Here is a 26422-nt window from a genome sequence, read left to right on the forward strand (position 1 = left end):
GAGAGAGAATAACGAGAGAGAATATCGAGAGAGAGAAAGAGAACAACGAGAGAGAGAAAGAGAATAACGAGAGAGAGAGAATAATGAGAGAGAATAACGAGAGAGAGAGAGAATAACAAGAGAGAGAAAGAGAATAACGAGACAGAACAACGAGAGAGAGAATAACGAGAGAGAGAGAATAACGAGAGACAGAATAACGAGAGAGAGAGAATAACGAGAGAGAGAATAACGAGAGAAAGAGAGAGAATAACGAGAGAGAGATAGAATAACGAGAGATAGAGAGAATAACGAGAGAGAAAAGGAGAGGATGACGAGGCAGAGAGGAGCCCAGGTCTGGGTCTGGACCCTGTAGACTAAATAAAACCACCTAATCCTCATAAACTGCTCCATATGAGTATTACACCCCTGACTCTGAGAACCACTTCCCAGGGAATGGAACTCATTTTAGGGCTAAAACATTAGCAGGGGTGCCTCCTCCTCCTGCCAGCTCCTGGTGCAGCCTTCCTGGGTCAAATGCACACACACACACACACACACACACACACACACACACACACACACACACACACACACACACACACACACACACACACACACACACACACACACACACACACACACACACACACACACACACACACACACACACACACACACACACACACACACACACACACACACACACACACACACACACACACACACACACACACACACACACACACACTAGTGGGTTCTATAATGGCCCTGGTGTTCCACTGAGCCCGGGCCCTGGCCTTCTCTACAACACTAACGATGCTAACCCTCAATCTACCTTCCAAAATACTGATGACAGAATACGCTTATGATGAAAAATGCCCCGGAAAATGTAAATGAGGTGGGTCGGCGAGCTAAATGAAATGATCACTGGTGCCCCTATAAGTGAGTGACCGTGTGTGTGCTGCTTGGACATAAAACTGCGTGGTTCATTATACTACTACGAGTCCTGAGAAAACCCAGCAGCTCTGCCACCCAGTGACCACAAACGAGGAGGATATAGTTGAATATGGTTCGTATTTTTCAATAAAAATGCACATGTATTTTTGGGGTGTATTTTACCCCCCTTTTCGATGTCGTCTCATCGCTGCTCTAGAGGCGAAGGTCGAGTCATGTGTCCTCCGAAACATGACCCGCCAAACCCCGCTTCTTAACACCCGCCCGCTAAACCCGGAAGCCAGCCGCACCAATGTGTCGGGGGAAACACTGTTCACCTGACGACCGAGGTCAGCCTGCAGGCGCCCGGCCCGCCACAAGGAGACGCTAGAGCGCGATGAGCCAAACCCTCCCCTAACCCGGACGGCGCTGGGGCAATTGTGCGCCGCCCTATGGGACTCCCGATCGCAGCCGGTTGTGTTACAGCCCGGGATCGAACCAGGGTCTGTAGTGACGCCTCTAGCACTGCGATGCGGTGCCTTAGACTGCTGCGGCGCACGGGAGGCCATAAAATGCACTTTTAAAGCAGAAACCATTCACCACTCCCCTGACAGCCCTCCCATTCAATCCACTCAGCAGCATGCACCTGAGCACAGACAGGCAAAGGCTGCACGCTTGGCAGGAAGCAGAGGGGGGACGAAACAGGGGTGGGCGAAGGTTGGCACTTGACTCCAGGGCAGTCATTACTCAACACTGTCACACAATGCACAAACTACTGAAGTATAACTGCGGATGTGAGTGTGTGTGTGTCCGGCCTAACTCAACTCAGACAGGATGGGAGGGAGCAGTGAGCACTCGGAGACAAGTTGGGACTGGGTTGGGTCTGGGGCGGTCCAGGTCAGTATGGGTCAGATTGTCATGGTTGTCAATTGGAATTACCCCTCCACCTGTTGTGGCTATATTGCCTCATGCTTACTCGGAGAGACAGGCGGGACAGAGCGACAGGAAGAGGGAGAGAGAAGGAGAAAAGGAGACAGGCAGGACAGAGCGACAGGAAGAGGGAGAGAGAAGGAGAAAAGGAGACAGTGTGAGTATGAGGAATCCAGATGTTACGTTAACCCTTCAGCTGTGTGAGAAACAGTGTGTGAAGAGACGAACGAGAGAGAGAGCGAGAGAGTGTACGGAGGTGAACCGCTCAGGTAGAGTGAGCTGGTGGGCCAGAGACAGGAAGTGTATTAACACAGACCACAGTTTACTCTCCTGACCACACTGTTACCCACTGGGACATGGCTGGAGAGACCACAGGCCAGAGCCTCCTCACACACACACACACACACACACACACACACACACACACACACACACACACACACACACACACACACACACACACACACACACACACACACACACACACACACACACACACACACACACACACACACACACACACACACACACACACACACTAGAACTGTGCATTGCCTGCTGAAACAGTGCAGTGCAGCAGAGGTCAGAGTGATGACAGAAGGAAAGGCTACACAGTTAGGCTGTCATTCACCTCCGTCAGACCCGTTAGGTTTGAAGGCATAGGAGTTGGGTTAGCATGGGAGTCCAAATCCAAACCCAGGATGAGGCAATTGTTACTTATTTTAAAGCAATGGACGGTGCAGAAAAAAAAATTATCCTCCAAATCCTTTCAGTAAGTCTTTCCAAACTCACTCACAGGCGGTGAGGCTGGGCCACCCGAGAACTCTCAGTCTTATCTAGACAAGGGATCACCAGCAAATCATATCAGAGAGGCTGCGTCTCAAATGGCACCCTATTCCCTTCACAGCACACTACTTTCCACCCCCCCAAAAGTAGTCCACTAAAAAGGGAATAAGGTGCAATTTGGGAAGAGGACAGAGCAAAGACCAGCTGAAATAGAGCTATAATTACTGCAATCATGTCTTGCTGTCTCTCCATCCCCCCTCCCCTTATCCCTCTCTCCATCCCCCCTCTTATCCCTCTCTCCATCCCCCCTCATCTTATCCCTCTCTCCATCCCACCCTCCCCTTATCCCTCTCTCCATCCCTCTCTCCATCCCTCCTCCTCTTATCCCTCTCTCCATCCCCCCTCATCTTATCCCTCTCTCCATCCCCCCTCCTCTTATCCCTCTCTCCATCCATCCCACCCTCCCCTTATCCCTCTCTCCATCCCTCCTCCTCTTATCCCTCTCTCCATCCCTCCTCCTCTTATCCCTCTCTCCATCCCCCCTCCTCTTATCCCTCTCTCCATCCATCCCACCCTCCCCTTATCCCTCTCTCCATCCCCCCTCCTCTTATCCCTCTCTCCATCCCTCCTCCTCTTATCCCTCTCTCCATCCCCCCTCCTCTTATCCCTCTCTCCATCCCCCCTCCTCTTATCCCTCTCTCCATCCATCCCACCCTCCCCTTATCCCTCTCTCCATCCCCCCTCCTCTTATCCCTCTCTCCATCCCTCCTCCTCTTATCCCTCTCTCCATCCCCCCTCCTCTTATCCCTCTCTCCATCCCCCCTCATCTTATCCCTCTCTCCATCCCCCCTCCTCTTATCCCTCTCTCCATCCCCTCCGTGACTCTCTTTTTTGTTGTTGTCTGAAACAAGTTCATTTTTTCTCCCCATAATTTCCTCTTCTGGTATCCAATTAAGCCAGGCTCGTGGTGTGGGCTCAGGGTCTGTGTGTGTGTGTGTGTGTGTTTGTGTTTATGTGTGTGCTCGAGTGAGTGGTGTGGGCTGGGGGTTGACAGTTGCATGACAAGGAATGTTTCCCTTCGTAAGAGCCTACTTCCTCCTGGTGCAGTTTTAGCCTAATTGAAACGTTTCCTATTGAGCTCAATCAAGAGGGCAATTACCTAATTATTTGCTTATGCTTAACTCAGCCTCATAAGAAATGGAGAGAAAGAGACGGGGGTTGGGAGGGACGGAGTGACCAGGGGTGGGAGGGACGGAGAGACGGGGGTGGGAGGGACAGGGAGACGGGGGTGGGAGTGACGGAGAGACGGGGGGTGGGAGGGACGGAGTGACCAGGGGTGGGAGGGACGGAGAGACGGCGGGTGGGAGGGACGGAGAGACGGGGGGTGGGAGGGACGGAGAGACGGGGGGTGGGAGGGACGGAGAGACGGCGGGTGGGAGGGACGGAGCGACGGCGGGTGGGAGGGACGGAGAGACGGCGGGTGGGAGGGACGGAGAGACGGCGGGTGGGAGGGACGGAGTGACGGCGGGTGGGAGGGACGGAGTGACGGCGGGTGGGAGGGACGGATTGACGGCGGGTGGGAGGGACGGAGTGACCAGGGGTGGGAGGGACGGAGAGACGGCGGGTGGGAGGGACGGAGAGACGGCGGGTGGGAGGGACAGACGGGGGTGGGAGGGACGGAGAGAGAGAGAGACAGGGGATGGGAGAGAGAGAGAGAGAGAGACAGGGGATGGGAGAGAGAGAGAGAGAGAGACAGGGGATGGGAGAGAGAGAGAGAGAGAGAGAGAGAGAGAGAGAGAGACAGGGGATGGGAGAGAGAGAGAGAGAGAGAGAGACAGGGGATGGGAGAGAGAGAGAGAGAGAGAGAGAGAGAGAGAGAGAGAGAGAGAGAGAGAGACAGGGGATGGGAGAGAGAGAGAGAGAGAGAGAGAGACAGGGGATGGGAGAGAGAGAGAGACAGGGGATGGGAGAGAGAGAGAGAGAGAGAGAGACAGGGGATGTGAGAGAGAGAGAGAGAGAGACAGGGGATGGGAGAGAGAGAGAGAGACAGGGGATGTGAGAGAGAGAGAGAGAGAGAGAGAGAGAGAGGGAGTCATGCTCAACATGAGCTCCTGATATATTTGCTTTTTTTTTGGTTTTTAGAATGAGATAAACACTCTAATCGAAGAAGAATTCCAGACAAGAAGTAATGAACAACAACTCTATTCATTCAGAATAGAAAAAAAAAAATAACTTTGCGCCTCAAGTTAAGAAGTTTTGAGTCTAGCTAGCTAGCTACACATCAAAGACCTAGCCAGCAGACTAACAAGCTAGCCAGAAGAAACGAGCTAGAACAAACCTAGCAAGGGCAGTTAATACAACTACATCAAACGACCAAACTGAGTGAGTAAACCAAAAAGGAGCACGGACTAACTGTAAACATATCTTCAGTTTTTTATGTGAGGATTTTTCACTCTTTTTGCTGTTTTTTGAACTAAAGTAGCGCGAACAGCAGACAAACAAATCGGTTGCCATGGTAACGGGGCAGCAGAACAGCGCAGCAGGAGCAGTAGTAGCAGAGCGCACAGACACCATGTCCCCACTCCCCCTCAGCGCAGAATCCATTCTCTACCCAAAAAAGGCCAAAAATGACACAATGAGGAAAACTTTTAAACAGAAACTACTAGAGGAGAGGCCAGAAACCCTTTTTGCAGACCTCTACAAAAACGGTGACGTGAGTAATCTCATCTTCCTCACTGACCAGCCAAATGCATGGCGCTCAGCAGTCTGCTCTCACTACCCATGCATAAAGAAAGAGGGAATCTGTAATGGGTGGAAGCTGAAAATCAAAGAGACAGACGACCCTGACAGCACCATGATAACAATCAACCTCTACAAGACTGGAACTGTCATGGTGCAAGGTAACATTAGGCTGTTTGAAACAGACTTTCAGACCATTAAGGAGAGAGCGGAGAGAGAAAAGGACACCACCAGTGACATGCCCTCCCACAAGAGAAACTCCACCAGCACCACCCTCACCCCTACCCTCCCCACCCAAACAAGCACATCCAGCACCTCTCTTCCCACCATAGTGGAGGACACGCCCCAGGAGGAGAGCGACCCCCTCAGTGCAGAGCAGGCTCAGGCCCTCCTCACCACCATGGCTGCCATGAGGGATGAGTTCACCAAACTGGAGGGGGAGGTGGTCCTGCTCAGGGAGAGCGTGAGCAAACAGCAACCAGACAACCACACCTTAGAGGAGCTCCTAACCAAGGTGAGGACAGAGCAGGACAGCAGCCTTGCAACACAGCTGAAAGAGGTTCAGCAAGAGAGAGACGGACTCAAGAGAGAGCTGGCTGATCTAACAAAGGAGGTGAGAGAGCTCCAAAAAGACAGGCAGAGCAGCAATAAGGAGCTGACCGCACTAAGAGAGGAGCTGCAGGAGAGAAAGAGAGCAGAGGACAGGCTGCAGGAGCAGATAGATCACCACCCTATGACCTGCCCTCACACAGCAGAGGAACCCAGCTCAACCAGCCAGACTTCCCCAGCCCTGGCTGCTGCATCCCTCCTCCCCAACCCACAGAACAGCCTCCCACTGACAGTGGCACCGACACAGACCAGCCACACCCCAGCTCCAACACCCACCAGCCCCCCCTCTGCCCCCCCCAGTCCAGAAGAAACACTGGCTGACATCGTCCTGTTAATGGACTCAAATGGGAAGTATGTTCAGGAGAAGAAACTTTTCCCTAGACACAAAACAAGAAAGGTGTGGTGCCCAACGACGCAGAGTGCCATGGAGCTGCTTGATAAGAACCATCTCGGGTCGCCAAGCCACATAATCATACACACCGGAAGCAACGACCTGCGTGCTCAGCAGGAGAGGGTGGCCACTTCACTACGGGGAGTGATTGAGAAGGCCTCCGCAATCTTCCCCAACACAAGAATCATAGTGTCAACCCTTCTACAGAGGAGGGACTTCCACCCTGCCACAATCCAAAGAATAAACGCCAGCCTATCCCGGGACTGTGCCCTGCGACCCAATGTACACCTGGCCCACCATCCCACCCTCGATCTGGACTGTCTCTATGACCATGTTCACCTGTACAGGGAGACAGTCCCCATCCTTGCCAAGACTCTCAAGGACGTCGCTTTAAACCGCAGCCCGACCTCTCCACCCAGGAACAGCAGAGCAATCTCCACCCTGCCGAGATCACCGAGACAACATCCCGGACCAGCACCCTGGACCCCCCAGCCACGACCACAGCACCACCAACCTCAATGCCCACCACAGCCAGCGCAGCACAGACCACCCCAGCCCAGCTTCAGAGCCACCCAGACGAGGCCTCCCACCCCCCTGCCCCCCACCGCAGACCCACACCTGGAGGAGCCACAGCCCAGCAGGCAGAGCTACGCACAGGCTGTGAGAGGAGCAACTGGCCCAGCCCCCACCAACCAAATGAGTGACATCAAACAAATGCTGAGTCTACTATGCTCACATGTGATGGGCCGAGGGTCATGGTAAGATGAGCACATGAACTCCACCATTCTCACACTACATCCACCCAAGTGGCATGACACAAATTCTATCTTAAATTATAAACAAATCACATTTGCAAAATAAGAGTTTACTTTAATTGAAAAGTCCTATTTTAATGGTTCTTCTTGGATTGTGAGTGTTTGTCTCATTTTGAAAGGTAAAGAAAAGAAAAGAAAAAAAGTGATGAAGTCTTTTTACGTTGCATGTTGGAATTTACAAGGATTGAAGTCCTCTGCTTTTGGGCTAAAGAGCAGAAACCCAGACTTCCTGAAAGAAATTGATGATGTTGATATTGTAGTACTACAGGAAACATGGTGCAGAGGTGATGTTTCCACTGGCTGTCCACTAGGTTATAGGGAGATAATCATACCATCCACTAAATTAAAAGGAATCAAACAGGGCAGAGACTCAGGGGGATTGCTAATATGGTATAAATCTGAACTAATTAATTCAATCGAATTGATCAAAACAGGAGAATTCTTTATCTGGTTAAAAATAAACAAGGAGGCTATCTTGACAGATAAAAACGTCTTCCTCTGTGCCACATACATTCCCCCCTCAGAGTCACCCTACTTCAATGAAGAGAGTTTCTCCATTCTAGAGGGGGAGATTAGTCACTTTCAGGCCCAAGGCAACGTACTGGTCTGTGGAGACCTGAATGCTAGAACAGCAGAAGAACAAGACACTATTAACAGTCATGGGGATAAACACCTACCAGGAAGCAACAACCTTTCCCTCCCCACATACCCCCACAGAAACAACTATGACAAAGTGAAAAACAAAAACGGAGTACAGCTCCTGAGGCTCTGTCGAACACTGGGTCTGTACATAGTCAATGGCAGGCTGAGAGGAGACTCTTTTGGTAGGTACACCTACAGCTCATCTCTTGGCAGCAGCACTGTAGACTACTTCCTCACCGACCTAAACCCAGAGTCTCTCAGAGCCTTCACAGTCAGCCCACTAACACCTCTCTCAGACCACAGTAAAATCACAGTGTATCTGAGAAGAGCAGAACCCAACCATGAAGCATCACGGCCCAATAAATTACATGGTACTAAACAAGCCTATAGATGGAGTGCAAACAGTACAGACATCTACCAAAAAGCAATTAGTAGCCAAAAAATACAATCTCTCCTGGACAACTTTTTAGCCTTAACGTTCTCCTTCAGCAATGAAGGTGTAAATTTGGCCGTTAGGAACATAAACTTTATATTTTACAAATTAGCCTCCTTGGCTAATCTAAAGAAGCATAAGAGCAAACCAAAAATAACAGATAATGAAAAATGGTTTGATAATGATTGCAAAAATCTAAGAAAGTCATTGAGAAATATATCTAATCAAAAACACAGAGAACCAGACAACAAAAATATACGCCTTCAATATGGAGAAACACTGAAGCAATACAAACGCACCCTAAGAACAAAAAAGGAACAGCACATTAGAAATCAGCTGGATGGAATTGAGGAATCCATAGAATCAAACCACTTCTGGGAGAATTGGAATAAATTAAACAAACCTCATCATGAGGAATTGGCTATCCAAAATGGGGATATGTGGAGAAATCACTTTGCAAACCTCTACAGCAATATAACAAAGAGCCCAGAACAAAAAGATATACAAGAAAAATTACAAATCCTTGAATTAGCAGTCAAAGACTATCAGAATCCTGTGGATACCCCAATTACAGAAGAAGAATTATTGGAAAAACTATGCAATCTCCAACCCAAAAAGGCCTGTGGTGCTGATGGTATTTTAAATGAAATGATCAAATATACAGACCACAAATTCAAATTGGCTATACTCAAACTCTTCAACATTATCCTCACTGCAGGTATTTTCCCCGATATTTGGAACCAGGGATTGATCACACCAATCTATAAAAATGGAGACAAATTTGACCCAAATAATTACAGAGGAATTTGCGTTAACAGCAACTTGGGGAAAATTCTCTGCAGTATTATAAATAGCAGACTACATCATTTCCTTGACGAACACAACGTCCTGAGCAGAAGCCAGATTGGATTTCTAAAAAATTATCGTACAACAGACCACATTTACACCCTCCACACTCTAATTGATAAACAAGTTAACCAAAACAAAGGCAAAATCTACTCGTGTTTTGTAGATTTCAAGAAAGCATTTGATTCAATTTGGCACGAAGGTCTTTTTTATAAACTAATAGAAAGTGGTATTGGAGGGAAAACATATGATTTTATTAAATCAATGTACACTAAAAACAAATGTGCGGTTAAAATTGGCAACAAGCAAACAGACTTCTTCTCTCAGGGGCGTGGAGTGAAACAGGGCTGCCCAATAAGTCCAACATTATTTAACATCTACATTAATGAATTGGCAAAAATATTAGAAGAATCGGCAGCACCTGGTATCACCCTACACAACACTGAAATCAAGTGTCTGCTGTACGCAGATGACCTGGTGCTGCTGTCTCCCACTAAAGAGGGGTTACAGCAGCACCTAGATCGTCTTCACAGGTTCTGTCAGACCTGGGCTCTGACCGTTAACCTAAAAAAAACAAATATAATGATATTCCAAAAAAGGTCGGGAAATAAGGATGACAAATATAAATTCTATTTGGACACAGTTCTATTAGAACACACCAAAAACTACACATATCTAGGACTAAATATCAGCAACACAGGTAGCTTTCACATGGCTGTGAATGAGCTGAGAGACAAAGCAAGAAGAGCATTCTATGCCATTAAAAGGAACATCAAAATTGAAATTCCAATTAGAATCTGGCTCAAAATTTTTCAATCAGTTATAGAACCAATTGCTCTATATGGTAGTGAAGTATGGGGTCCAATCTCTAATAATGAATTTACCAAATGGGACAAACATCCAATTGAAATATTGCATGCAGAGTTTTGCAAGACTGTTTTGCAAGTACAAAGAAAAACTCCAAATAACGCATGTAGGGCAGAATTGGGCCAATACCCCCTCCTCATTCGAATAGAAAAAAGAGCCATCAAATTTTACAACCATCTAAAAACAAGTGACCCCAAAACATTCCATCACACAGCTCTACAATGTCAAGAGATGAAACCAGAGAAGAGTCCCCTCAGCCAGCTGGTTCTGAGGCTCAGTTCACCAACCCAAACCAACCCCATAGAGCCTCGGGACAGCCCTCAGAAAATCTGGCCCAACCAAATCATCACAAAACAAAAAGAAAAATATATAACCTATTGGAAAGACACCACAAAAAATCAAAGTAAACTTCAATGCTATTTGTCTCTAAACAGACAGTACATGGTGGCAGACTATCTGACCACTGTGACTGATAGAAAACTGAGGAAAACATTGACTAGGTACAGACTCAGTGAGCACAGTCTGGCTATAGAGACCGGTCGTCACAGACAAACCTGGCTGCCCAGAGAGGACAGGCTGTGCTCACTCTGCTCCAGGGGAGAGGTAGAGACAGAGGTGCATTTCCTACTACACTGTGACAAATACTCAGACCTAAGAGCATATTTCTTTCCCAAAATTATAACTCAATACAAAGAATTTGAAACTATAAAAGATGAAGAAAAAATCAAATATTTATTGGGTGAAAAGCCAAAATGTGCAGTTTTGGCAGCCAAATATGTGTCCTCCTGCCACAACCTGAGGGACAGCCAGTGAAAAATGCAAAGTAATGTTGATAATATTTCCCATTTAGCTTAGTTTTGTTTTGTCTTTCATACCAGGTCATATGTCTTCTCAAGTCATGTTGACACTGGTCTACTACTGTTGCTTTAATGTATTGTTGTTCTGATTAATATTGTTGTTGTAGTTGCTGTTAATGGTAATCCCATGTCCACTACTACTATTATTATTGCTGTTGGTTCCACCATTTATTTATATATAAATATATATATATTTTGTATATATATACATATATATATTAGATTTTTATTTTTCGATATGTATACTTTGACAATGTAAGTAATAATGAACTTGCCATGTCAATAAAGTCAATTGAATTGAATTGAATTGAATTGAATTGAGAGAGGGGATGGGAGAGATAGAGAGAGAGACAGGGGATGGGAGAGAGAGAGACAGGGGATGGGGGAGAGAGAGAGAGAGAGAGAGAGAGAGAGAGAGAGAGAGAGAGAGAGAGAGAGAGAGAGAGAGAGAGAGAGAGAGAGAGAGAGAGAGAGAGAGAGATAGGGGATGGGAGAGAGAGAGAGAGAGAGAGAGAGAGAGACAGGGGATGGTAGAGAGAGAGAGAGGAGTGTTATTACTGAATAATAACATCTGCATAGTAAGCAGTAACTTACTTATTATGACTGTTATTGTTTTTACTGTTATTGTTATTAGTATTATTATTGTTGTTTATCATTCCAAATAGTAATGGTATGGGTGGTAATGGTAATGATAGCAGTTTAATGATGGTGGTGGTGGTAGTGGTGCATTACACCATACATAACATTCGACTATTGACTGTTACCATTTTATTGTTACTATTTTTATATTTAATTTTGTATTATTATTTACTGCCATTCTATATTATTATTTGTCATTGTTTTAATTGTATTACAATGTATATTGTATACATTGTTGCTTTGGCAATATTGACACAATGTTTTTCATGCCAATAAAGCAGCTTGAATTTGAATTTGAATTTGAGAGACAGGGGAGAGAGAGAGAGAGAGAGAGAGAGAGAGAGAGAGAGAGAGAGAGAGAGACAGGGGATGGGAGAGAGAGAGAGAGAGAGAGAGAGAGAGAGAGAGAGAGAGAGAGAGAGAGACAGAGAGAGAGAGAGAGAGAGAGAGAGAGAGAGAGAGAGAGAGAGACAGGGGATGGGAGAGAGAGAGAGAGAGAGACAGGGGATGGGAGAGAGAGAGAGAGAGAGAGAGAGAGAGAGAGAGAGAGAGAGAGAGAGAGAGAGACACTACGGAAAAAGAAGGAACAGCACGTCAGAAATCAGCTCAATGTAATTGAAGACTCCATAGACTCTAACCAATTCTGGGAAAATTGGAAAACACTAAACAAACAACAACACGAAGAATTATCTATCCAAAATGGAGATGTATGGGTAAACCACTTCTCCAATCTTTTTGGCTCTATAACAAAGAATAAAGAACAAAAACATATACATGATCAAATACAAATCCTAGAATCAACTATTAAAGACTACCAGAACCCATTGGATTCTCCAATTACCTTGAATGAGTTACAGGACAAAATAAAAACCCTCAAACCCAAAAAGGCCTGTGGTGTTGATGGTATCCTTAATGAAATGATCAAATATACAGACAACAAATTCCAATTGGCTATACTAAAACTCTTTAACATCGTCCTTAGCTCTGGCATCTTCCCCAATATTTGGAACCAAGGACTGATCACCCCAATCCACAAAAGTGGAGACAAATTTGACCCCAATAACTACCGTGGAATATGCGTCAACAGTAACCTTGGGAAAATACTCTGCATTATCATTAACAGCAGACTCGTACATTTCCTCAATGAAAACAATGTACTGAGCAAATGTCAAATTGGCTTTTTACCAAATTACCGTACAACAGACCATGTATTCACCCTACACACCCTAATTGACAACCAAACAAACCAAAACAAAGGCAAAGTCTTCTCATGCTTTGTTGATTTCAAAAAAGCCTTCGACTCAATTTGGCATGAGGGTCTGCTATACAAATTGATGGAAAGTGGTGTTGGGGGTAAAACATACGACATTATAAAATCCATGTACACAAACAACAAGTGTGCGGTTAAAATTGGCAAAAAACACACACATTTCTTCACACAGGGTCGTGGGGTGAGACAGGGATGCAGCTTAAGCCCCACCCTCTTCAACATATATATCAACGAATTGGCGCGGGCACTAGAACAGTCTGCAGCACCCGGTCTCACCCTACTAGAATCCGAAGTCAAATGTCTACTGTTTGCTGATGATCTGGTGCTTCTGTCACCAACCAAGGAGGGCCTACAGCAGCACCTAGATCTTCTGCACAGATTCTGTCAGACCTGGGCCCTGACAGTAAATCTCAGTAAGACCAAAATAATGGTGTTCCAAAAAAGGTCCAGTCACCAGGACCACAAATTCCATCTAGACACCGTTGCCCTAGAGCACACAAAAAACTATACATACCTCGGCCTAAACATCAGCACCACAGGTAACTTCCACAAAGCTGTGAACGATCTGAGAGACAAGGCAAGAAGGGCCTTCTATGCCATCAAAAGGAACATAAATTTCAACATACCAATTAGGATCTGGCTAAAAATACTTGAATCAGTCATAGAGCCCATTGCCCTTTATGGTTGTGAGGTCTGGGGTCCGCTCACCAACCAAGATTTCACAAAATGGGACAAACACCAAATTGAGACTCTGCATGCAGAATTCTGCAAAAATATCCTCCGTGTACAACGTAGAACACCAAATAATGCATGCAGAGCAGAATTAGGCCGATACCCACTAATTATCAAAATCCAGAAAAGAGCCGTTAAATTCTACAACCACCTAAAAGGAAGCGATTCCCAAACCTTCCATAACAAAGCCATCACCTACAGAGAGATGAACCTGGAGAAGAGTCCCCTAAGCAAGCTGGTCCTAGGGCTCTGTTCACAAACACAAACACACCCCACATAGCCCCAGGACAACAGCACAATTAGACCCAACCAAATCATGAGAAAACAAAAAGATAATTACTTGACACATTGGAAAGAATTAACAAAAAAACAGAGCAAACTAGAATGCTATTTGGCCCTAAACAGAGAGTACACAGTGGCAGAATACCTGACCACTGTGACTGACCCAAACTTAAGGAAAGCTTTGACTATGTACAGACTCAGTGAGCATAGCCTTGCTATTGAGAAAGGCCGCCGTAGGCAGACATGGCTCTCAAGAGAAGACAGGCTATGTGCACACTGCCCACAAAATGAGGTGGAAACTGAGCTGCACTTCCTAACCTCCTGCCCAATGTATGACCATATTAGAGAGACATATTTCCCTCAGATTACACAGATCCACAAGGAATTCGAAAACAAATCCAATTTTGATAAACTCCCATATCTACTGGCTGAAATTCCACTGTGTGCCATCACAGCAGCAAGATTTGTGACCTGTTGCCACAAGAAAAGGGCAACCAGTGAAGAACAAACACCACTGTAAATACAACCCATATTTATGTTTATTTATTTTAACTTGTGTGCTTTAACCATTTGTACATTGTTACAACACTGCATATATATAATATGACATTTGTAATGTCTTTATTGTTTTGAAACTTCTGTATGTGTAATGTTTACTGTTCATTTTTATTGTTTATTTGACTTTTGTATATTACCTACCTCACTTGCTTTGGCAATGTTAACACATGTTTCCCATGCCAATAAAGCCCCTTGAATTGAATTGAATTGAATTGAGAGAGAGAGAGAGAGAGACAGGGGATGGTAGAGAGAGAGAGAGAGAGACAGGGGATGGTAGAGAGAGAGAGAGAGAGAGAGAGAGAGAGAGAGAGAGAGAGAGAGAGAGAGACAGGGGATGGGAGAGAGAGAGACAGGGGATGGGAGAGAGACAGACAGGGGATGGGAGAGAGACAGACAGGGGATGGGAGAGAGAGAGAGACAGGGGATGGGAGAGAGAGAGAGACAGGGTATGGGAGAGAGAGAGAGACAGGGGATGGGAGAGAGAGAGAGACAGGGTATGGGAGAGAGAGAGAGACAGGGTATGGGAGAGAGAGAGAGACAGGGGATGGGAGAGAGAGAGACAGGGGATGGGACCCCTCAATAATAATAAATGACAGTAGCTAGTACTTATTATATTATATAATAAAAGACAACACACAGAGGACCGTCTCTAGCATTTAAAAAACATTCATTGGAACACAGCGGAGCACATCATGTCAAAAACCGTGTCAAGTCCTTAAGCAGTAACAATGTGCTGTATGACCAAAAAGAGGCCTTGATCCTGACACAGCTCACATTCTGTTTGACCAGGCTAGGACCAAGATCTGAGAGTAGTAGTGCTGTATGAATGAAATAACACAACTGACTAGTGAAACAGTGAGAGTGTACTGTAACTAGTAACAGTATGTAGGCTAGCAGATTAAAAGAGACTGACCAGTAAAACCAGTGAGTAGTAAATAAAACTGACCAGTGAGAGAGAGAGTAGTAATAAAACTGACCAGTGAGAGAGTAGTAATAAAACTGACCAGTGAGAGAGAGAGTAGTAATAAAACTGACCAGTGAGAGAGAGAGTAGTAATAAAACTGACCAGTGTGAGAGAGAGTAGTAATAAAACTGACCAGTGAGAGAGAGAGAGAGAGTAGTAATAAAACTGACCAGTGAGAGAGAGAGAGAGAGAGAGAGAGAGAGAGAGAGAGTCGAAATAAAACTGACCAGTGAGAGAGAGAGAGAGAGTCGAAATAAAACTGACCAGTGAGAGAGAGAGAGAGAGAGTCGAAATAAAACTGACCAGTGAGAGAGAGAGAGAGAGAGAGAGAGTAGTAATAAAACTGACCAGTGAGAGAGAGAAGTAATAAAACTGACCAGTGAGAGAGAGAGTAGTAATAAAACTGACCAGTGAGTGAGAGAGCGAGAGAAGTAATAAAACTGACCAGTGAGTGAGAGATAGAAGTAATATAACTGACCAGTGAGAGAGAGAGAGAAGTAATATAACTGACCAGTGAGAGAGAGAGTAGTAATAAAACTGACCAGTGAGTGAGAGAGAGAGAAGTAATAAAACTGACCAGTGAGAGAGGGAGAGAAGTAATATAACTGACCAGTGAGAGAGAGAGAAGTAATACAACTGACCAGTGAGAGAGAGAGAGAGTAGTAATAAAACTGACCAGTGAGAGAGAGAGAGAGTAGTAATAAAACTGACCAGTGAGAAAGAGAGGGAGAGAGAGTAGTAATAAAACTGACCAGTGAGAGAGAGAGTAGTAATAAAACTGACCAGTGAGAGAGAGAGAGAAGTAATAAAACTGACCAGTGAGAGAGAGAGAGTAGTAATAAAACTGACCAGTGAGAGAGAGAGTAGTAATAAAACTGACCAGTGAGAGAGAGAGAGAAGTAATATAACTGACCAGTGAGAGAGAGAGAGAAGTAATAAAACTGACCAGTGAGAGAGAGAGAGAAGTAATAAAACTGACCAGTGAGAGAGAGAGAGAGAGTAGTAATAAAACTGACCAGTGAGAGAGAGAGTAGTAATAAAACTGACCAGTGAGAGAGAGAGTAGTAATAAAACTGACCAGTGAGAGAGAGAGAGAAGTAATATAACTGACCAGTGAGAGAGAGAGTAGTAATAAAACTGACCAGTGAGAGAGAGAGAGAAGTAATATAACTGACCAGTGAGAGAGAGAGAGAAGTAATATAACTGACCAGTGAGAGAGGGAGAGAAGTAATAAAACTGACCAGTGAGAGAGAGAGAGTAGTAATAAAACTGACCAGTGAGAGAGAGAGAGAGAGAGTAGTAATAAAACTGACCAGTGAGAGAGAGAGTAGTAATAAAACTGACCAGTGAGAGAGAGAGTAGTAATAAAACTGACCAGTGAGTGAGAGAGAGTAGTAATAAAACTGACCAGTGAGTGAGAGAGAGTAGTAATAAAACTGACCAGTGAGAGAGAGAGTAGTAATAAAACTGACCAGTGAGAGAGAGAGAGTAGTAATAAAACTGACCAGTGAGTGAGAGAGAGTAGTAATAAAACTGACCAGTGAGAGAGAGAGTAGTAATAAAACTGACCAGTGAGAGAGAGAGTAGTAATAAAACTGACCAGTGAGAGAGAGAGTAGTAATAAAACTGACCAGTGAGAGCGAGAGTAGTAATAAAACTGACCAGTGAGAGCGAGAGTAGTAATAAAACTGACCAGTGAGAGAGAGAGAGAGTCGTAATACACTGACCAGTGAGAGAGAGAGTAGTAATAAAACTGACCAGTGAGAGAGAGAGAGAGTCGTAATACACTGACCAGTGAGAGAGAGAGGGAGAGAGAGTAGTAATAAAACTGACCAGTGAGAGAGAGAGAGTAGTAATAAAACTGACCAGTGAGAGAGAGTAGTAATAAAACTGACCAGTGAGAGAGAGAGTAGTAATAAAACTGACAAGTGAGTGAGAGAGAGAGAGAGAAGTAATAAAACTGACCAGTGAGAAAGAGAGAGAGTAGTAATAAAACTGACCAATGAGAGAGAGAGAGAGTCGTAATACACTGACCAGTGAGAGAGAGAGGGAGAGAGAGTAGTAATAAAACTGACCAGTGAGAGAGAGAGAGAGTCGTAATACACTGACCAGTGAGAGAGAGAGGGAGAGAGAGTAGTAATAAAACTGACCAGTGAGAGAGAGAGAGTAGTAATAAAACTGACCAGTGAGAGAGAGAGTAGTAATAAAACTGACCAGTGAGAGAGAGAGTAGTAATAAAACTGACAAGTGAGTGAGAGAGAGAGAGAGAGAGAGAAGTAATAAAACTGACCAGTGAGAGAGAGAGAGAGTAGTAATAAAACTGACCAGTGAGAGAGAGAGTAGTAATAAAACTGACCAGTGAGAGAGAGAGTAGTAATAAAACTGACCAGTGAGTGAGAGAGAGTAGTAATAAAACTGACCAGTGAGTGAGAGAGAGTAGTAATAAAACTGACCAGTGAGAGAGAGAGTAGTAATAAAACTGACCAGTGAGAGAGAGAGAGTAGTAATAAAACTGACCAGTGAGAGCGAGAGTAGTAATAAAACTGACCAGTGAGAGAGAGAGAGAGTCGTAATACACTGACCAGTGAGAGAGAGAGGGAGAGAGAGTAGTAATAAAACTGACCAGTGAGAGAGAGAGAGTAGTAATAAAACTGACCAGTGAGAGAGAGAGTAGTAATAAAACTGACCAGTGAGAGAGAGAGTAGTAATAAAACTGACCAGTGAGAAAGAGAGAGAGTAGTAATAAAACTGACCAATGAGAGAGAGAGAGAGTCGGAGAGAGAGTAGTAATAAAACTGACCAGTGAGAGAGAGAGAGAGTCGTAATACACTGACCAGTGAGAGAGAGAGGGAGAGAGAGTAGTAATAAAACTGACCAGTGAGAGAGAGAGAGTAGTAATAAAACTGACCAGTGAGAGAGAGAGTAGTAATAAAACTGACCAGTGAGAGAGAGTGTAGTAATAAAACTGACAAGTGAGTGAGAGAGAGAGAGAGAGAGAGAAGTAATAAAACTGACCAGTGAGAGAGAGAGAGAGTAGTAATAAAACTGACCAATGAGAGAGAGAGAGAGACAGGGTATGGGAGAGAGAGAGAGACAGGGGATGGGAGAGAGAGAGAGACAGGGGATGGGAGAGAGAGAGACAGGGGATGGGACCCCTCAATAATAATAAATGACAGTAGCTAGTACTTATTATATTATATAATAAAAGACAACACACAGAGGACCGTCTCTAGCATTTAAAAAACATTAATTGGAACACAGCGGAGCACATCATGTCAAAAACCGTGTCAAGTCCTTAAGCAGTAACAATGTGCTGTATGACCAAAAAGAGGCCTTGATCCTGACACAGCTCACATTCTGTTTGACCAGGCTAGGACCAAGATCTGAGAGTAGTAGTGCTGTATGAATGAAATAACACAACTGACTAGTGAAACAGTGAGAGTGTACTGTAACTAGTAACAGTATGTAGGCTAGCAGATTAAAAGAGACTGACCAGTAAAACCAGTGAGTAGTAAATAAAACTGACCAGTGAGAGAGAGAGTAGTAATAAAACTGACCAGTGAGAGAGAGAGAGAGAGTAGTAATAAAACTGACCAGTGAGAGAGAGAGAGAGAGAGAGAGAGAGAGAATCGTAATAAAACTGACCAGTGAGAGAGAGAGAGAGAGTCGAAATAAAACTGACCAGTGAGAGAGAGAGAGAGAGAGAGTCGAAATAAAACTGACCAGTGAGAGAGAGAGAGAGAGAGAGAGTAGTAATAAAACTGACCAGTGAGAGAGAGAAGTAATAAAACTGACCAGTGAGAGAGAGAGTAGTAATAAAACTGACCAGTGAGTGAGAGAGCGAGAGAAGTAATAAAACTGACCAGTGAGTGAGAGATAGAAGTAATAAAACTGACCAGTGAGAGAGAGAGAGAAGTAATATAACTGACCAGTGAGAGAGAGAGTAGTAATAAAACTGACCAGTGAGTGAGAGAGAGAGAAGTAATAAAACTGACCAGTGAGTGAGAGATAGAAGTAATATAACTGACCAGTGAGAGAGGGAGAGAAGTAATATAACTGACCAGTGAGAGAGAGAGAAGTAATAAAACTGACCAGTGAGAGAGAGAGAGAGTAGTAATAAAACTGACCAGTGAGAAAGAGAGGGAGAGAGAGTAGTAATAAAACTGACCAGTGAGAGAGAGAGAGTAGTAATAAAACTGACCAGTGAGAGAGAGAGAGAAGTAATAAAACTGACCAGTGAGAGAGAGAGAGTAGTAATAAAACTGACCAGTGAGAGAGAGAGAGTAGTAATAAAACTGACCAGTGAGAGAGAGAGTAGTAATAAAACTGACCAGTGAGAGAGAGTAGTAATAAAACTGACCAGTGAGAGAGAGAGAGAAGTAATATAACTGACCAGTGAGAGAGAGAGAGAAGTAATAAAACTGACCAGTGAGAGAGAGAGTAGTAATAAAACTGACCAGTGAGAGAGAGAGAGAGAGAGAGTAGTAATAAAACTGACCAGTGAGAGAGAGAGTAGTAATAAAACTGACCAGTGAGAGAGAGAGAGAAGTAATATAACTGACCAGTGAGAGAGAGAGTAGTAATAAAACTGACCAGTGAGAGAGAGAGAGAAGTAATAAAACTGACCAGTGAGAGAGAGAGAGAAGTAATATAACTGACCAGTGAGAGAGAGAGAGAAGTAATAAAACTGACCAGTGAGAGAGAGAGAGAGAGAAGTAATATAACTGACCAGTGAGAGAGAGAGAGAAGTAATATAACTGACCAGTGAGAGAGAGAGAGAAGTAATAAAACTGACCAGTGAGAGAGAGAGAGTAGTAATAAAACTGACCAGTGAGAGAGAGAGAGAGTAGTAATAAAACTGACCAGTGAGAGAGAGAGTAGTAATAAAACTGACCAGTGAGAGAGAGAGTAGTAATAAAACTGACCAGTGAGTGAGAGAGAGTAGTAATAAAACTGACCAGTGAGTGAGAGAGAGTAGTAATAAAACTGACCAGTGAGAGAGAGAGTAGTAATAAAACTGACCAGTGAGAGAGAGAGTAGTAATAAAACTGACCAGTGAGAGAGAGAGAGAGTCGTAATACACTGACCAGTGAGAGAGAGAGTAGTAATAAAACTGACCAGTGAGAGAGAGAGAGAGTCGTAATACACTGACCAGTGAGAGAGAGAGTAGTAATAAAACTGACCAGTGAGAGAGAGAGAGAGTCGTAATACACTGACCAGTGAGAGAGAGAGTAGTAATAAAACTGACCAGTGAGAGAGAGAGAGAGAGAGAGAGTCGTAATACACTGACCAGTGAGAGAGAGAGAGAGAGAGAGAGAGAGTCATGCTCAACATGAGCTCCTGATATATTTGATTTTTTTGGTTTTTAGAATGAGATAAACACTCTAATCGAAGAAGAATTCCAGACAAGAAGTGATGAACAACAACTCTATACATTCAGAATAGAAAAAAAAGTAACTTGCCGCCTCAAGTTAAGAAGTTTTGAGTCTAGCTAGCTAGCTACACAACAAAGACCCAGCCAGCAGACTAACAAGCTAGCCATAAGAAACGAGCTAGAACAAAACTAGCAAGGTCAGTTAATACAACTACATCAAACGACCAAACTGAGTGAGTAAAACAAAAAGGAGCACGGACTAACTGTAAACATATCTTCAGTCTTTTGTGTGAGGATTTTTCACTATTTTTGCTGTTTTTTGAAAGTAGCGCGAACAGCAGACGAACAAATCGGTTGCCATGGCAACGGGGCAGCAGAACAGCGCAGCAGTAGCGGTAGTAGCAGAGCGCACAGACACCATGTCCCCACTCCCCCTCAGCGCAGAATCCATTCTCTACCCAAAAAAGGTCAAAAATGACACAATGAGGAAAGCTTTCAAACAGAAACTACTAGAGAAGAGGCCAGAAACCCTTTTTGCAGACCTCTACAAAAACGGTGACGTGAGTAATCTCATCTTCCTCACTGACCAGCCAAATGCATGGCGCTCAGCAGTCTGCTCTCACTACCCATGCATAAAGAAAGAGGGAATCTGTAATGGGTGGAAGCTGAAAATCAAAGAGACAGACGACCCTGACAGCACCATGATAACAATCAACCTCTACAAGACTGGGACTGTCATGGTGCAAGGTAACATCAGGCTGTTTGAAACAGACTTTCAGACCATTAAAGAGAGAGCGGAGAGAGAGAAGGACACCACCAGTGACATGCCCTCCCACAACACAAACTCCACCCTCACCCCTACCCTCCCCACCCAAAAAGGCACATCCAGCACCTCTCTTTCCACCATAGTGGAGGACACGCCCCAGGAGGAGAGCGACCCCCTCAGTGCAGAGCAGGCTCAGGCCCTCCTCACCACCATGGCTGCCATGAGGGATGAGTTCACCAAACTGGAGGGGGAGGTGGTCCTGCTCAGGGAGAGCGTGAGCAAACAGCAACCAGACAACCACACCTTAGAGGAGCTCCTAACCAAGGTGAGGACAGAGCAGGACAGCAGCCTTGCAACACAGCTGAAAGAGGTTCAGCAAGAGAGAGACGGACTCAAGAGAGAGCTGGCTGATCTAACAAAGGAGGTGAGAGAGCTCCAAAAAGACAGGCAGAGCAGCAATAAGGAGCTGACCGCACTAAGAGAGGAGCTGCAGGAGAGAAAGAGAGCAGAGGACAGGCTGCAGGAGCAGATAGATCACCACCCTATGACCTGCCCTCACACAGCAGAGGAGCCCAGCTCAACCAGCCAGACTTCCCCAGCCCTGGCTGCTGCACCCCTCCTCCCCAACCCACAGAACAGCCTCCCACTGACAGTGGCACCCACACAGACCAGCCACACCCCAGCTCCAACACCCACCAGCCCCCCCTCTGCCCCCCCCAGTCCAGAAGAAACACTGGCTGACATCGTCCTGTTAATGGACTCAAATGGGAAGTATGTTCAGGAGAATAAACTTTTCCCTAGACACAAAACGAGAAAGGTGTGGTGCCCAACAACGCAAAGTGCCATGGAGCTGCTTGATAAGAACCATCTCGGGTCGCCAAGCCACATAATCATACATACCGGAAGCAACGACCTGCGTGCTCAGCAGGAGAGGGTGGCGACTTCACTACGGGGAGTGATTGAGAAGGCCTCCGCAATCTTCCCCAACTCAAGAATCATAGTGTCAACCCTTCTACAGAGGAGGGACTTCCACCCTGCCACAATCCAAAGAATAAATGCCAGCCTATCCCGGGACTGTGCCCTGCGACCCAATGTACACCTGGCCCACCATCCCACCCTCGATCTGGACTGTCTCTATGACCATGTTCACCTGTACAGGGAGACAGTCCCCATCCTTGCCAAGACTCTCAAGGACGTCGCTCTAAACCGCAGCCCGACCTCTCCACCCAGGAACAGCGGAGCAATCTCCACCCCGCCGAGATCACCAAGACAACATCCCGGACCAGCACCCTGGACCCCCCAGCCACGACCACAGCACCACCAACCTCAATGCCCACCACAGCCAGCGCAGCACAGACCACCCCAGCCCAGCTTCAGAGCCACCCAGATGAGGCCTACCACCCCCCTCCTCCCCACCGCAGACCCACACCTGGAGGAGCCACAGCCCAGCAGGCAGAGCTACGCACAGGCTGTGAGAGGAGCAACTGGCCCAGCCCCCACCAACCAAATGAGTGACATTAAACAAATGCTGAGTCTACTATGCTCACATGTGATGGGCCGAGGGTCATGGTAAGATGAGCACAAGAACTCCACCATTCTCACACTACATCCACCCAAGTGGCATGACACAAATTCTATCTTAAATGATAAACAAATCACATTTGCAAAATAAGAGTTTACTTTAATTGAAAAATCCTATTTTAATGGTTCTTCTTGGATTGTGAGTGTTTGTCTCATTTTGAAAGGTAAAGAAAAGAGAAAAAAAAAAGTTATGAAGTCTTTTTACGTTGCATGTTGGAATATACAAGGATTGAAGTCCTCTGCTTTTGGGCTAAAGAGCAGAAACCCAGACTTCCTGAAAGAAATTGATGATGTTGATATTTTAGTACTACAGGAAACATGGTGCAGAGGTGATGTTTCCACTGGCTGTCCACTAGGTTATAGGGAGATAATCATACCATCCACTAAATTAAAAGGAATCAAACAGGGCAGAGACTCAGGGGGAATGCTAATATGGTATAAATCTGAACTAATTAATTCAATCGAATTGATCAAAACAGGAGAATTCTTTATCTGGTTAAAAATCAACAAGGAGGCTATCTTGACAGATAAAAACGTCTTCCTCTGTGCCACATACATTCCCCCCTCAGAGTCACCCTACTTCAACGAAGAGAGCTTCTCCATTCTAGAGGGAGAGATTAGTCACTTTCAGGCCCAAGGCAACGTACTGGTCTGTGGAGACCTGAATGCTAGAATAGCAGAAGAACAAGACACTATTAACAGTCATGGGGATAAACACCTACCAGGAAGCAATAACCTTTCCCTCCCCACATACCCCCACAGAAACAACTATGACAAAGTGAAAAACAAAAATGGATTACAGCTCCTGAGGCTCTGTCGAACACTGGGTCTGTACATAGTCAATGGCAGGCTGAGAGGAGACTCTTTTGGTAGGTACACCTACAGCTCATCCCTTGGCAGCAGCACTGTAGACTACTTCCTCACCGACCTAAACCCAGAGTCTCTCAGAGCCTTCACAGTCAGCCCACTAACACCTCTCTCAGACCACAGTAAAATCACAGTGTATCTGAGAAGAGCAGAACCCAACCATGAAGCATCATGGCCCAATAAATTACATGGTACTAAACAAGCCTATAGATGGAGTGCAAACAGTACAGACATCTACCAAAAAGCAATTAGTAGCCAAAAAATACAATCTCTCCTGGACAACTTTTTAGCCTTAACATTCTCCTTCAGCAATGAAGGTGTAAATTTGGCCGTTAGGAACATAAACTTTATATTTGACAAATTAGCCTCCTTGGCTAATCTAAAGAAGCATAAGAGCAAACCAAAAATAACAGATAATGAAAAATGGTTTGATAATGATTGCAAAAATCTAAGAAAGTCATTGAGAAATATATCTAATCAAAAACACAGAGAACCAGACAACAAAAATATACGCCTTCAATATGGGGAAACACTGAAGCAATACAAACGCACCCTAAGAACAAAAAAGGAACAGCACATTAGAAATCAGCTGGATGGAATTGAGGAATCCATAGAATCAAACCACTTCTGGGAGAATTGGAATAAATTAAACAAACCTCATCATGAGGAGTTGGCTATCCAAAATGGGGATATGTGGAGAAATCACTTTGCAAACCTCTACAGCAATATAACAAAGAGCCCAGAACAAAAAGATATACAAGAAAAATTACAAATCCTTGAATTAGCAGTCAAAGACTATCAGAATCCTGTGGATACCCCAATTACAGAAGAAGAATTATTGGAAAAAATATGCAATCTCCAACCCAAAAAGGCCTGTGGTGCTGATGGGATTTTAAATGAAATGATCAAATATACAGACCACAAATTCAAATTGGCTATACTCAAACTCTTCAACATTATCCTCACTGCAGGTATTTTCCCCGATATTTGGAACCAGGGACTGATCACACCAATCTATAAAAATGGAGACAAATTTGACCCAAATAATTACAGAGGAATATGCGTTAACAGCAACTTGGGGAAAATTCTCTGCAGTATTATAAATAGCAGACTACATCATTTCCTTGACGAACACAACGTCCTGAGCAGAAGCCAGATTGGATTTCTAAAAAATTATCGTACAACAGACCACATTTACACCCTCCACACTCTAATTGATAAACAAGTTAACCAAAACAAAGGCAAAATCTACTCGTGTTTTGTAGATTTCAAGAAAGCATTTGATTCAATTTGGCACGAAGGTCTTTTTTATAAACTAATAGAAAGTGGTATTGGAGGGAAAACATATGATTTTATTAAATCAATGTACACTAAAAACAAATGTGCGGTTAAAATTGGCAACAAGCAAACAGACTTCTTCTCTCAGGGGCGGGGAGTGAAACAGGGCTGCCCAATAAGTCCAACATTATTTAACATCTACATGAATGAATTGGCAAAAACATTAGAAGAATCGACAGCACCTGGTATCACCCTACACAACACTGAAATCAAGTGTCTGCTGTACGCAGATGACCTGGTGCTGCTGTCTCCCACTAAAGAGGGGTTACAGCAACACCTAGATCATCTTCACAGGTTCTGTCAGACCTGGGCTCTGACCGTTAATCTAAAAAAAACAAATATAATGATATTCCAAAAAAGGTCCGGAAATAAGGATGACAAATATAAATTCTATTTGGACACAGTTCTATTAGAACACACCAAAAACTACACATATCTAGGACTAAATATCAGCAACACAGGTAGCTTTCACATGGCTGTGAATGAGCTGAGAGACAAAGCAAGAAGAGCATTCTATGCCATTAAAAGGAACATCAAAATTGAAATTCCAATTAGAATCTGGCTCAAAATTTTTCAATCAGTTATAGAACCAATTGCTCTATATGGCAGTGAAGTATGGGGTCCACTCTCTAATAATGAATTTACTAAATGGGACAAACATCCAATTGAAGTATTGCATGCAGAGTTTTGCAAGACTGTATTGCAAGTACAAAGAAAAACTCCAAATAACGCATGTAGGGCAGAATTGGGCCAATATCCCCTCCTCATTCGAATAGAAAAAAGAGCCATCAAATTTTACAACCATCTAAAAACAAGTGACCCTAAAACATTCCATCACACAGCTCTACAATGTCAAGAGATGAAACCAGAGAAGAGTCCCCTCAGCCAGCTGGTTCTGAGGCTCAGTTCACCAACCCAAACCAACCCCATAGAGCCTCGGGACAGCCCTCAGAAAATCTGGCCCAACCAAATCATCACAAAACAAAAAGAAAAATATATAACCTATTGGAAAGACACCACAAAAAATCAAAGTAAACTTCAATGCTATTTGGCTCTAAACAGACAGTACATGGTGGCAGACTATCTGACCACTGTGACTGATAGAAAACTGAGGAAAACATTGACTAGGTACAGACTCAGTGAGCACAGTCTGGCTATAGAGACCGGTCGTCACAGACAAACCTGGCTGCCCAGGGAGGACAGGCTGTGCTCACTCTGCTCCAG

General features: G+C 44.6%; 2 protein-coding genes across 5 annotated transcripts in view; one reads left to right on the forward strand and one right to left on the reverse strand.

Annotated features, from left to right (window-relative positions):
- Window positions 1-26422, reverse strand: part of slc25a21 (solute carrier family 25 member 21) — a 196604-nt gene that overhangs the window by 94857 nt on the left and 75325 nt on the right. The window lies entirely within an intron of this gene.
- LOC139553239 (uncharacterized) lies at window positions 5131-8460 on the forward strand. Its single transcript, XM_071365359.1, has 2 exons — window positions 5131-7125; window positions 7302-8460. The coding sequence occupies exons 1-2, from the start codon at window positions 5141-5143 to the stop codon at window positions 7303-7305; spliced, it is 1989 nt and encodes a 662-aa protein (XP_071221460.1). The 5' UTR covers window positions 5131-5140; the 3' UTR covers window positions 7306-8460.

The sequence above is a fragment of the Salvelinus alpinus genome, chromosome 25 (genome assembly GCF_045679555.1).
Source record: "Salvelinus alpinus chromosome 25, SLU_Salpinus.1, whole genome shotgun sequence".
Taxonomy (NCBI): domain Eukaryota; kingdom Metazoa; phylum Chordata; class Actinopteri; order Salmoniformes; family Salmonidae; genus Salvelinus; species Salvelinus alpinus.

Bases quoted from the DNA above. Each gene is read 5' to 3' on its own strand.
- LOC139553239 (XM_071365359.1), top strand. From the start codon at position 5,141: ATGGTAACGGGGCAGCAGAACAGCGCAGCAGGAGCAGTAGTAGCAGAG.